The sequence below is a fragment of the Arachis duranensis genome, chromosome 9 (assembly GCF_000817695.3).
Source record: "Arachis duranensis cultivar V14167 chromosome 9, aradu.V14167.gnm2.J7QH, whole genome shotgun sequence".
NCBI classification, from domain to species: domain Eukaryota; kingdom Viridiplantae; phylum Streptophyta; class Magnoliopsida; order Fabales; family Fabaceae; genus Arachis; species Arachis duranensis.
Window position 1 is genome coordinate 5,269,487 of NC_029780.3, and position 12,815 is coordinate 5,282,301.

General features: G+C 34.9%; 1 protein-coding gene and 1 pseudogene across 1 annotated transcript; one reads left to right on the forward strand and one right to left on the reverse strand.

The window, feature by feature from the left end:
- Positions 1-235: 235 nt before the first annotated feature.
- On the forward strand, positions 236-8,097 carry LOC110275598 (uncharacterized; annotated as a pseudogene).
- A 2,086-nt stretch (positions 8,098-10,183) lies between these two features.
- On the reverse strand, positions 10,184-11,161 carry LOC107464238 (uncharacterized). Its single transcript, XM_016083168.1, has 3 exons — positions 11,075-11,161; positions 10,571-10,921; positions 10,184-10,522 (listed from the first exon to the last, which is right to left on the reverse strand). Exons 1-3 carry the CDS (start codon positions 11,159-11,161, stop codon positions 10,184-10,186), a joined length of 777 nt encoding a protein of 258 aa, XP_015938654.1.
- Positions 11,162-12,815: the final 1,654 nt, after the last annotated feature.

Consider the following 12,815-nt stretch of genomic DNA (forward strand, 5'->3'; position numbering starts at 1 on the left):
AATCATTCTAATTATGTAAATTTTTATTATCAAATATTTTGATTTAATAAAAATAATAATGATAATATTAGATATTACTAAAAAATCTATTAATATATAATGGTTAACTAGCTAAACCGTGAATTCAGACACTATTTAGCACTGTTAAATGATGTCTGAGAGAGTGACAGCTGTCCTACGTAGTTTTATTTTTTTCCTCCTCATAATAGGATGTTGAAACTAGCGTGAATGGACGATGGAGGCTGAAAAGACGGATGAAGCTTTGTTTTGCACAGAAGACTTTCAGGTAATTCAAACTTTGTGTATCCCTAATTCCGAAATTCCAATTATCCAAATACAGTGGATAATCATAGCATTTGATTGGCTGATAACACCATCACACAGATTGTCTTTCGTTGATCAGCCAAATGCTTTGATTTCAAATACTAAACAAAACTCATTAGCGGAAATTTTCCCGAAAAAATTTTCAAATGAGTTTTAAACTTTTAATCTTCTTAAAAAAATTTGAATTTATCATTTCTCTCTCTCTCTCTCTCTCTCTCAGCTCCCTCTCTCTCTTTCCTCAATTTGTTTCTCTCTCAATTCAATCTCATACACATGATTGATCGATGGTGATGAATCGGCGCCAGAGATGGTGATGCGAAGCGCGACGGCGACGCGCACAAAGTATGTTGGAGCGACAACCCAACTCCCACTGTTCTGAATCGGACAGCTTTGCCCAAGAAAGGCCAAGTCGTGCAGCGGCTCACTCCACCCCAAATGACTTGAAGTTTCTCTGCTCAATATTTTCTACTAATCTTTTTATGTTTCTGGTGTGTAGGTATGGCGAGTTAAAGATTTTGGACCTTTTTGGAAACATGGATGTTGGGTGTAATCTATAATGTAAGTTACCATTTTTGAGTAGCACAACTTAAGTTTCAAAGGCAAAACACAACTACTAATGCTACCAATTTAGATTCTGTCCAACTATTTACTTCTAGCCTAAATTATTTCGTTGTTATCAGTTTTTTCCAATCTTTTCTTCTCCTCAATCTTGCACTGTAATACTGGAGCAGTAGTCTTTTAGGGATGAAAATTTTGGTTAAATTCTATGTAAACTCAGGAAAATTGAAACAATTTTATTTCATAAATGATGTTGTAACTTAGATTATTCGCTTTATTAGCTGTAGTAGCACAGGTTCTGTTAACAATTCACATGCTCAAAGATGAGGTAATGTAGTTATTTAATTTGGTGTTTTTATTCTTTGTATTTTTATTTTTGCTTTTTGGAAGACAATGAAGCATATCATTAGTGCACCAAGCTAATAATCCTTTTTGCATTTGTAATATTATAAAAAGTCATCAGAGGAGCTTTCAATACTATGAATAGATGCTGTGAAGAAGTTGCACATTCCTAACTTACTTGGACCAGTAACTTCTATAATTTAAGTATACCAATGCTTCCATAAATTATATAAATAAGATTTGCACCAATAGTGCTCATTGATTAAAATGAATTTGGGTTGCAGCTTAATGTATTGCAATATAGGAGGATGGATTTTGATGAGTTTTGTGCAGCTACACTCAGTGTTCATCAACTTGAAGCAGTTGACCAGTGGGAGCAACATGCATAGTGTGGCTATGAACATTTTAAAAAGGGCAGAAACAGCTCTATAATCATTGAGTAGCTTTGGTATGCTTAATTTGACCATGCTCATAGCTTATGCATACATATCTTTATACAAATAATATGAACATGCCGATGATTTTACAATTCATAATATTTGTATTTAAAATATTTACAAGCTATACAAAAAATGCTTAATAGAGGACAAACAATCTCTTTTGTGAAGCTACTTTATCACTATGATGCAAAATTTTGAAGTGGATATAATATCTTAGTTTATATTTTATTTCTTTAATGTTTGGACAATAGTCTGATTACACACTCTAATTGCTTTGCATTTGAAGAGGACAGAATTGACCATATTAGAACAAATAATATAGTTTGCATGAACAAATTTGTATGTAAAACCAATTTGAATATATTGATGTTAAAATTTGCTGAATACATGGACTATTTTTTGGTTGCTTTTGAGGTGCTTGGTTAGTTGCCATTTATTCAATATCAAACTTTGTATATTATGATGATTATTTTGCTCTGCAACAGATCATGATATACAATGCTGCTGGTTTGGTTGGGGATCTTGTCAATTTGATGTGTCAATTTGGTGCGGCAGAGCTTCATGATGTGGCTGCTCTGGTTGGTGGAATTGCATCCCAACAAGTCATCAAGGTTTTCATTCTCGCTCATCTTATATAACTTTATTACATGCTTTTCTCTATGGTTATTTGCTTCTACAGATAATATTTTCTATATGAATTTATAGACACCACTATTAGTTCAGTCATTTTTTGAGTTTTAACAAGCTTATAGCTGTGGAATGTTCACATAAGAGAGATCTCAAAATATGTGCTTTAAACAAATCCAACAAAACATGGCCATTTTTTTGTTTTTTGCACAGTCCTGCTTCTTGCCTCTCATGACTTTAGAGTGCATAAGCTTTTATTACTTTTGCTTTCCCTAAGAAATATCCTTTTTCGAAGGGGTTTATAATAGTAAACATTGCTCTATATTAATATGGCAGCTTGACACATGCATGGTAATCTAAGTATATTTTCATTAGTAGCCACTTTTGTTTCTTAATAACTAATTTAAAAAAGCAAAACTATACAAATTTCATCGTTTTGCATTTCAAACTGATGGAGAAATGAAAATGGGACATCAAAGAATAACAGATATGTTATTTTAGAGAGGTTAACTATTATACAAATGATAGCATTGTCAATTAATTTTTTAGCATTTTTGTTTTTAAGCTTTTGTAATAGACAAATGAAAACAAATTGACATATTTTGAGATTGTAAGGTTCCTAAGACGTTATAAGGATGCTTCTTGCTTCCACTTATTGTTGAGTAAAAAATTTTCTATAGGAAGGGACCCTGCTTCATCTGTTTTCTCTTAATACTCTCTCTTAATATGAAAGTATTTTCAGCATAAGGATGTTCTCTGTTGCATGATTAATATATGTTATTGTAATTGCTCTTTAAAGTTATTATTTCCTCTCTTTTCTTTGTTTTTTTTTTTTGCATTTGAATAAGGTTCTTAAGATTTTTTCCCTTATTTACTACTTTTCAAGTGCTCTTTGAAATTAATGTTTCTAAAATTGTATATATTTTACTCCAGGCACCTTTAGTGATGCTAATACAAAAGATGATGGAATGATTGATCAAGATGAATAAAAAACATCCGTGTCCAAATATCTTCATTAGATGTGTATTTTATGCCTATTTCTCTTAATCCAAATGTCTGGAATAATAATAGAGATTTTTGAAACCAAATCTTCACAACAACTTGAGGTCACATGAGTTCATAAGTTTGTTGTGGATATTTCCAATAGTACTTCTGCAAATCTATCATTAAGCTCATGTATTTAAGTGTCATGGATTACATAAATCTATAAATTCGTAGCCTGTTTCTTTCTTAGGTACTATCATTGAAATTCGCCATATTCTTTCTTTAGGTGTCTACGTGGCTGTGAATATTTTGGCTCAACCGCATAAGAAACACCTAGAACTATGCAACAAATTTGGTGGGCTATATAGAATAGTTATATTAATTGTAGGAATATATCTATTTGTATATCTTAATTTGTATTTATATGACGATGTCTCATCTCTTTCATTTCTCTTTTTGATAAAATCTTTTTCTATAGAAGAAAATAATAGTTATTTACTGTTTTGTATGTGTGCTATGCAGATTGCAAATCTTTTGGATTGCACTTCATGGTCAGGGGCTGGACCAGGGCTAATGGACGATGTTACTCAAGGTGCTCTTTAAGTAGGACCAGTTGGTGGATTCAAGTTTTAGTCATCTGATATATCTTTGCCATACTGATTTAATTTATGTTCTATTAAAATAGAAATTCTCATTGTAATGACTTTTTATGTAAATGCAGCTTATTGAAGGAGGATGTGAATCTCCAATCCACACTGTAACTCACCTTTCTTTATATTTATTTTAGACTAACTATAAATTGTGCATTTGTTCACTCCGTGCTTACATCTATTAGAAAAGGTTGCTATGTCTATCTTTAATTACTTAATACTTTAAATTAGTAACAATATTTTTTTGGTATGTTATATTAATATTAAGTAATATGTCTTGATGCAGCACTTTAATGGCTTTAGAAGTTAGATGATGTATTTAGTTTTAAGTTCTCTTTGAATAGTTTTAAGTTTTGCTAATAATATTCTGATGACTTTTGCAGAACTGTTGCATGTGTTTCATGAGCATCTTGGAGCTGGAGTAGAAGATGTTGTCCTAGATTGCATTTAATAATAACAATACTTGCTGGGAGGAGCTGGAGTAGAAGAGAAAGCATTGGCAGTTACCAGTCATCATGGTTGCCATTAAGCCACATTAAATATTAATGATCTTGAATAGACTTAATCTTTGTTTGAGCAAACAATTCAGGCTATACTTGAAAACAAGAATAAATTTTGATGTACATCCAGTAGGATATACACAAGATTGTATCATTGTATTGTTAACTTGAATGTCTCATTAAATTAAAGCTAAATCTTAAATGCCATTACATTATTTAGCACTGTGAGTTTTATATATTTAAAAAAGGTTATGTTGTTATAAATAAGATTATACTTAAATTGTCTACTTTTGTTTCATGGCTTATTTTAAAATAAATTATACGGTTTCAAATTTTCTTATTTTCATTTTTTTAATTGATTTTTTTCATTTATTCTGGCTAACATTGGATATAAAAGTTATTGCAAAATTATGTGTATTGACTTTGTTTTATGTTCAATATGTTACAGCGAAAATTATTGGCTAATTGTAGAATAGATACATTAATTTAAGTTTTCTAAAAGCAAAGAAGGATATAGTAGAATGAAAGGATAGTTTTTTATTTGTTCTTATGGAAATATATATTAACAAATACAGAAAAGACAAAAGCATTCCTGAAAAAGAGCATTTTTTCAAAAGCCAAAATTCTAGAGAAAGTCTAAAGAAAAATATCTTTTTAAAGTCAAATTGTTTAGCTGCTGTAGTAGATGACATCAGAGAATAGTATATAAAAAATACAGTCAAAAGATGAGTCTTCTATACAGAAAAGATGTAAATGGATATATATCTTTTTTATTAGCAGTTATGATTCCTTTTTATCATTTTTATTTTGAATCTTTCTTCTTGATAGTGTATTTCTTTGAGGCCATGAAAGTACTTAATCTACTTATGGCCAAAATCTTATTCCAAAAACAATAATAATTTATAATTTGACATAAAAGCAACTAAAGCTTTTTCTTTAATTCCTTTTTAATCTGATAAGGCTATTTTTTGTTTTATATATTTTTTCTGTTATAGTTCTATTTAATTATTTTAATTTCATGCAAATTAGCAATTGCTCAAGATTTCATGATACAAATATAAAAAGGTATTTTATTGGATGATGATCGAAAATATATTGATGCTATTGAAGAAGCAAGTCATTGGGGTTTTGGATATTATTTGTGTAAGCTATTTGTCACACTATTATGGACACATTCAATGATTAGACCAGAAGTAGTTTGGCAAAAATGCTGGAGTCTCCTATCAGATGGAATATAACATGATCATAGAAACATATTTTGCCTACCAGGTTCACTCCCATCCTCTCTTTTTCGATTTTTGATTTATTTTACATATCCTAAGATTAATTTTAAACGGATATTTATTCATTTTTTCAAATTTCCTTTCATATTGTGGCCTAAAAGTTTTTAATTACTCAATATCAACAACAAAAAGTTTACACACTTACCCTTATAGTTTCTTACATACAATTGATTTTCATCATGTAGATTTGGTTTTATCAGAAGCTGAATTGTTGCAACTTACTCTTCTTGACATTGAGAAAATTCTTAATAGAAATGGAAAATCACTCCGAGAATTTCCAACAATGCCATTTCCTGATGTAGATGACACTCAGTTCACAATGGAGCAAGCCTCTCAAAACAAGTTAATATTAGATGAGCTTCGTTATGATCGTGCATTGTTAGCTAAACAACACAAAAAATTTCTATCACAGATATATACAAACCAAAATCATGTTTATGACAAAATAATAGCAGCTGTCACATCAAATTCCGGTAGGGTATTCTTCTTATACGGTTATGGAGGAACAGGAAAAATTTTTGTTTGGAAAACTCTTTCCGCTGCTCTTAGATCAAAAGGTGAAATCGTGTTAACAGTTGCTTCAAGTGGAATAGCATTGCTTTTGTTACCTGGTGGAAGAATTGCACATTCTAGATTTGCAATTCCTCTTATTCCAGATGAATGTGCTACGTGCAACATCAAACAAGGAAATCCATTGGCTGGATTAATTTCAATAAGGAAACTTATTATTTGGGATGAAACTCCTATAATGAATCGATTTTGTTTTGAGGCACTGGATAGAACAATAAGGGACTTATTGCGTCATACCAATGATGCAAGTTTGCACTTACCGTTTGGAGGAAAAACAGTTGTCTTAGGAGGGAATTTCAGACAGATTCTTCCAATCATAACAAAGGGTTCTAGATAAGACATTGTTGATGCATCAATTAATTCATCATATTTGTGGGAACAATGTCAACTTTTAAAATTGACTCAAAATATGCGTTTAAACTCTGTGCATGAGGATCACAGTGTTGAGGAATTGAAAGAATTTGCAAATTGGATTCTTGCCATAGGAGATGGTAAACTAGGAGATTCGGATGATGGTTGCAGTATCATAGCCATTTCATCAGAGTTGTTAATTAGAGAATTCAATGATCCAATTGAAGCAATAGTTCGAGCTATTTATGCTGATTACTTAAATAATGTTTGCAATCCATTACATCTCCAAGGTTGGACTATTTTAGCCTCTACCATTAATGTTGTTGAAGAGGTCAATAATTACATGCTCTCTTTAAATGGGAATGAAATAAAAACATATGTGAGTTCTAACTCAGCATGCTTTAAAGACGGAGCTAACAACACGTTTGAAAGCATACACACACCAGAATTTTTGGCAACCATCAAATCATCCGGCCTCCCCAGTCATGAGCTACAACTTAAAAAAGGTTGTCTTGTGATGCTTATACGAAATATTGATCATTCAGCAGGTCTTTGTAATGGAACTAGATTGATTGTCACAAGACTTAGGAAATAAAGTTATCGAAGCAGAAGTTTTGTCAGGCAATAATACTGGTGAAAAAGTTTTCATACCAAGAATGACTCTAACCCCATCTGATGCAAGATTACCTTTTAAGTTCCAACGCGAACAATTTCCCTTGATGCTTTCATATGCCATCACAATAAACAAGAACCAAGGACAATCTTTGAATCATGTAGGATTACTTCTTAAACAACCAATGTTCATGCATGGACAACTTTATGTGGCAATTTCACGAATTACCAACAAAAGTGGATTAAAAATTGTAATATCCCATGAGGAATCCAACAACTCAACCGAAACACAAAATGCGGTATACCAAGAAGTTTTTAGAAATCTCTCAAATGATACCGGTATGCACTACTCTACCATTATGATTAAAATTTTGCTATTACCGTTAAAATTGCTATTATATTCCTATCGCAACTATGTGACTTAAAAAATTATATTTTCCTACAACTCCTCAATCATGCCTCCCCATCCATGCTAACACAGACAACTTGGAAGGATAAGCCATCTACCCCAGAATGTTATTTTGCTTTGAAATGGTTAACTTTTCTTTTTAATCACATTCTAACTGTATGAAGTACTCTTTATCAAAAAAGAAACAATGCTCCCGTATTTTAATATTTCAGTTTACCTCATTAATATCCTGATTTCTCATGATGCATGATGTTTGAAATCAAGTATTATCTGCCTTACCTTCTTTGCCATAATCAATATTCCATGTTGCTAAACTTCACTTCCAATATACTTTAAATTTTCATAAAAGTCCCAATTACAATAATATACTACTCATTTAAAACAAACTACTAAAACAGTATTCTATTTGTATCATTTAACATGCATGTGCATCTGTTAGTTGATTAAAACAAATTTACTTATATTTTCTCAGCAATCTATGCAGGTCCATAACGACAAACCTACAATTACCATCATTAAACAAGGAAAAATTCTCTTTTAACATCAGAAAATTTACTTTTAAATATTTTTTGCTCTTCTAATTACTTGAACAAGTTTAAAATTGTTTCTTTCGATGTATGTTGTACTTTTCTGCTTTAAGAATAGGAAACATGAACAAAAACCATATTGTGCTTTGACAAATAGATCTTTATTAAGTATATTAAACTCTTTTCAAATCCTATTAACATGATTTCTTTCATTTTATGCTGTCTTGGTTGGATTGCTTCCAAATATTTCAAATTTCTGTTAAATTATAATCTTTCTGTGCATTTATATTCCAACTTGATGCAAAAATGAAAAAATGTTACTTAACAAAGCAGTGGATATTCATGGTTACTCATATTTTCCTCCAATTTTTCATTAGAGCATAGATCTAAATGACTGTGTCAATTTCTATCATCTTTCTATCTTTTATATTTCTTTTGTTTATTGTGTTTCCTTTATTCTTTACACCATTTTTGGAACCTTGCATTTTTAATTAGAAGGAAGTATATAGTAGATAGTACAACACAACTAAAACATTCAATGACTCTTTTCTTTGTGTGTACTTTTTAATTTCACACCTTATTTATATTATGTCTTATTATTCTGTGTTTAAATCAGTCAAAAGACCATTATATATATTACATACCATATTAGTATTCAATCCAATATTTTAAGCAAAGCAGTTATACACTTATACCATCCAAACACTATTATTACCCGTGCATATATGCGCGGGGCTTCTGCTAGTATTGTAGTAATAATTATTAAGATTATAGGTATGTATATATAATATTATTATTAATTGTTAGAAATAGTTAGTAAAATAAAATAAATTTAAAAATTTGTTAAATAATTATTGAGTTAATTATTATTATAAATATATTATTTAAATATTTAATTATGACCGAAACCGAATAAATTTAAGGGTAAAAAACGTAAACAAGCCAAGGAGAGAACAATTTGACACAAATAAGCCAAAGCAAAATCTGATTCATCAATCAACCAAAGTACATTTCTATGTAGTTCGAACCAATTTGGTTCGAACACAATTTCCATGTAATTCGAACCTAGTAAACCTTTGCCACATAATTCGAACCAATTTGGTTCGAACTCCAACTCTATAATTCGAACCAATTAGGTTCGAATTACACTGAAAAATAGTCACCAAGTAATTCGAATTAAGATGGTTTGAATTACTAAGAATTCGTTCCACACAGCAATTTAAGTTACGAACATAGTTTCCGCATCATGGCTTAATAAAACTCGTACAGTTATTTCTTCTGGTGTGCATTAGACATACATTTCGTTTAAAATTGCGGAGACAGAACATATTCATTAACTAAAATCCCATTCAAAGTACATCACACTAACGTTAACAAATTCTATCAGTCACCAACTACAAGTAAGAAAACCGATAATAGTGGAATCTAAATGCGAAATTGAAACAACAAAAGTACCAAAGCCACCAATACACCTAATCATGCCCTCGTGTGTGCTCTGCTCCTCTGATCTGTGGGCAACTCCGACGTGTGTGGCCGGGCTGCCGACAAAGCCTACATCTCTTTGGCCGGTTCGGATCTGTCTCGTCCATATTGGTCCGTATCCGAGTGGACCTCGGACGACCCTCTCTCGCACGCCTCTTATTGGGGTCAGGGATGACAGTCGGCCCGTCATATGGTGGCTAGAAACCCTCCGGAATGGGAGGTGTAAAACCCATCCGATACACACTGAAGACCGAACTAAGACGATACACCTGGTGGACGTAAGGCTCCAATGTAAGCCGTGAGTAGGCACAGCATGCCAGTGCGTGGGGACACGGGAAATGAAGTGACTGGAAGTATCCACAGTCACATGTCTGAGATGCAAGCGAGACTCTGTAGCTACCCAATGAGAAAGAACCAGTCGGAGTTGTCTCTGCGACGGTAAACTTGGAGTTATCCCTGTCGTACACAGTAACCGTGAAGCACCTAGCCGTCTTCAAGTTGGCCTCTATACACTTCACCAAGTGCTAACTAAATTGTTGTCTGGTTCCCATCTGCGCCTCAGCCTCTCTCCCTTTGCGAACAAATAATTCCGCCAACTTTCCGTATGTTGCCTTCATTAGCGAGCACACAGGAAGGTTTCTGACACCCTTGAGGATCGAGTTCACACACTCAGATATATTCGTCGTCATGTGTCTGAATCTACGCCCCTCATCACAATGCTGTGTCCACAACGAATACTCAATCCGGTTCGCCCAGTCACACATTGCCGGGTCTTCGGACCTAAGAATATCAAACCAGTAATGGAACTCAACCTCGGTCTTAGCGTACGCCGCATTCACAAGTAGCCTCCTTGCGTCTTTGCCCTTGAAGGTGAAGGCAAAATTTGCCGCAACATGTCAAATGCAGAATGCCCGGTATGCAGACGAAGGTAACCAGCCTCCGTCAGGAGCCTCAAGCACGGCCTTGATGCCGTTATACCTGTCCGAGATAACCAACAGACCCGGCTGTGGTGTCACATGCTCACGCAGGTGAGAGAGAAAGAAGGACCACGACTCAGCATTCTCTCCCTCGACTAATGCGAATGCAACAGGGAGTATGTTGGAGTTCCCGTCCTGTGCAATCGCGACAAGCAAAGTTCCCCCATACTTGTCATACAGATGGGTGCCGTCAATACTAACTAGGGGCTTGCAATGACGGAATGCCTCGATACAAGGTGGAAATGTCCAGAATAGTCTGTGAAAATAAGCTCGAGACTCGTCCAACTGTCACCCGACACGAACAGGGCTCGTCCTTAGGACTACAACAGTACCAGCCATCGTCAACTGGACTCCTAACATCCACCTTGGGAGCTCGTTGTACGACTCATCCCAGTCACCATAGATGAGGACAACAGCCTTCTACTTCGCCAACCAGACCCTCCTGTAAGTCGGCCTAAACCCAAAGTGTGTGGCGGTGGCATTTAGGAGCACCTTGATGCTGACAGATGCATCAGCCCTAACCATTGGCATAATGAATGCCGATATCACATGGTAATCCAAACTCCTATGGTCGCTGGAAATGGAGGTGGCGAGACAAGTATGCGGTCCGTTATAACGTTTGACCTCCCAAAGTCCCTTGCGCTGTTGGAAACTAAGCCGAATCAACCATGTGCACCCATTGCCGAACTCAGAACACTTGCCCACATACCGGCGACAGACTCCACGACCTTGTACTGTACCCCTCGACGGATGCTGTAAGTCTTGACACTTAAGAGGGCCTCTTCTTTATCCGAAAACTGCTGACCAACCTGAAACTCTGTCAGGCCTGCAGACCCTTCAGCATCTCTAGCGCCAAATCCAGCCGGCTGCCTAGGAACCCCCTCCTGCCTCATGGCATCCAAGTCCAAAGAGGAAAAATGTGGAGGGTACTGCTGCGTGCCAGAGCTAGAACCACCACCCGCCCCAGCAGGCTCACTTGCTCCAACATCATCGCCACTGTCATCAGCAATCATATCTGGTTCGACATCATCGTCCTCTGGATCATCCAAGAATCAATCTCCAACCCCAGCCGGTGCAGCACACTGTAAAGAGGTCCGCAGATATTCCCTTTCTCCGACCTCGTCGCCTACACTGCCGTTAAGATCAACAGCGAATGAAGGAAAGGCGACAGGTTGGACGGGTGGCTCGTACGCAGGGACGAAGGAAGATGCAACGACAGGTCTGGAGCTAGAACCGGCTACCGTGGCTAAAGTGGTGGTATTCCGGTTCGAACCCCCGAGCTGGTCACCGCGTCAACCAACTTTGCCAACAGTTCTGGTGTCCTCACCTCTGGAATCTGCCGGCGACAATGAAAAATGACCTGCAAGTCATCATCACTCCCGATTATGAAACAATCGTACTTTACGGTTTCCTGGAGCACCGTGATTGGAATTCGATAAAAAAAACTTCTTAACCCGTTTCACACCTTCTAGACCAAGTTTCAACAGTACAGAGCTAACAAAGTCCTCATACCTCGTCGTAGGCCTGACGATAATACAGAGAGGATCCTTATCAGTGAACTTCACACCAGAACGAGTTTTCCTCTTAATGGATCCTCTGTGATGAACCAACACTACGAAACTCTCCTCACTAGCCATCTTACCCCCTCTAATGATAGCAACTCACGTTCACACCATATATATACAGGTCTGGTCCTCACTAATTCGAACCAGCCTAGTACGAAATACGGTCTGTGTAATTCGAACCAAGCTGGTTCGAATTACTTGAGGAGTCTAATTCGAACCTAATTGGTTCGAATTATAGAGTAGGAATTCGAACCAAATTGGTTCGAATTATGTGGCAAAGGTTTACAATGTGTAATTCGAACCTATTTGGTTCGAATTACATGGAAATTGAGTTCGAACCAAATTGGTTCGAACTACATAGAAATGTGCTTTGGTTAATTGATGAATCAGATTTTGCTTTGACTTATTTGTGTCAAATTGTTCTCTCCTTGGCTTGTTTACGTTTTTTACCCTAAATTTAATGTAATTTAGGTAATGAATTATGTTAGAAACACTAACCGACAAATATGAATTTAATAAATTATTTTGGATTATTAATAAATTTGATGGTATACAATAATAATAATAATAATAATAATAATAATAATAATAATAATAATAATAATAATAATAAA

What these genes read in the sequence shown, in the direction of transcription:
- LOC107464238 (XM_016083168.1), bottom strand. Translation starts at nt 11,161, where the DNA reads ATGGTTAGGGCTGATGCATCTGTCAGCATCAAGGTGCTCCTAAATGCC. An exon ending in TTAGGCCGACTTACAGGAGG is followed by an intron (nt 10,922 to 11,074) that starts GTCTGGTTGGCG and finishes GTCGGGTGACAG; the next exon opens with TTGGACGAGTCTCGAGCTTA. An exon ending in TACCTTCGTCTGCATACCGG is followed by an intron (nt 10,523 to 10,570) that starts GCATTCTGCATT and finishes TTCACCTTCAAG; the next exon opens with GGCAAAGACGCAAGGAGGCT.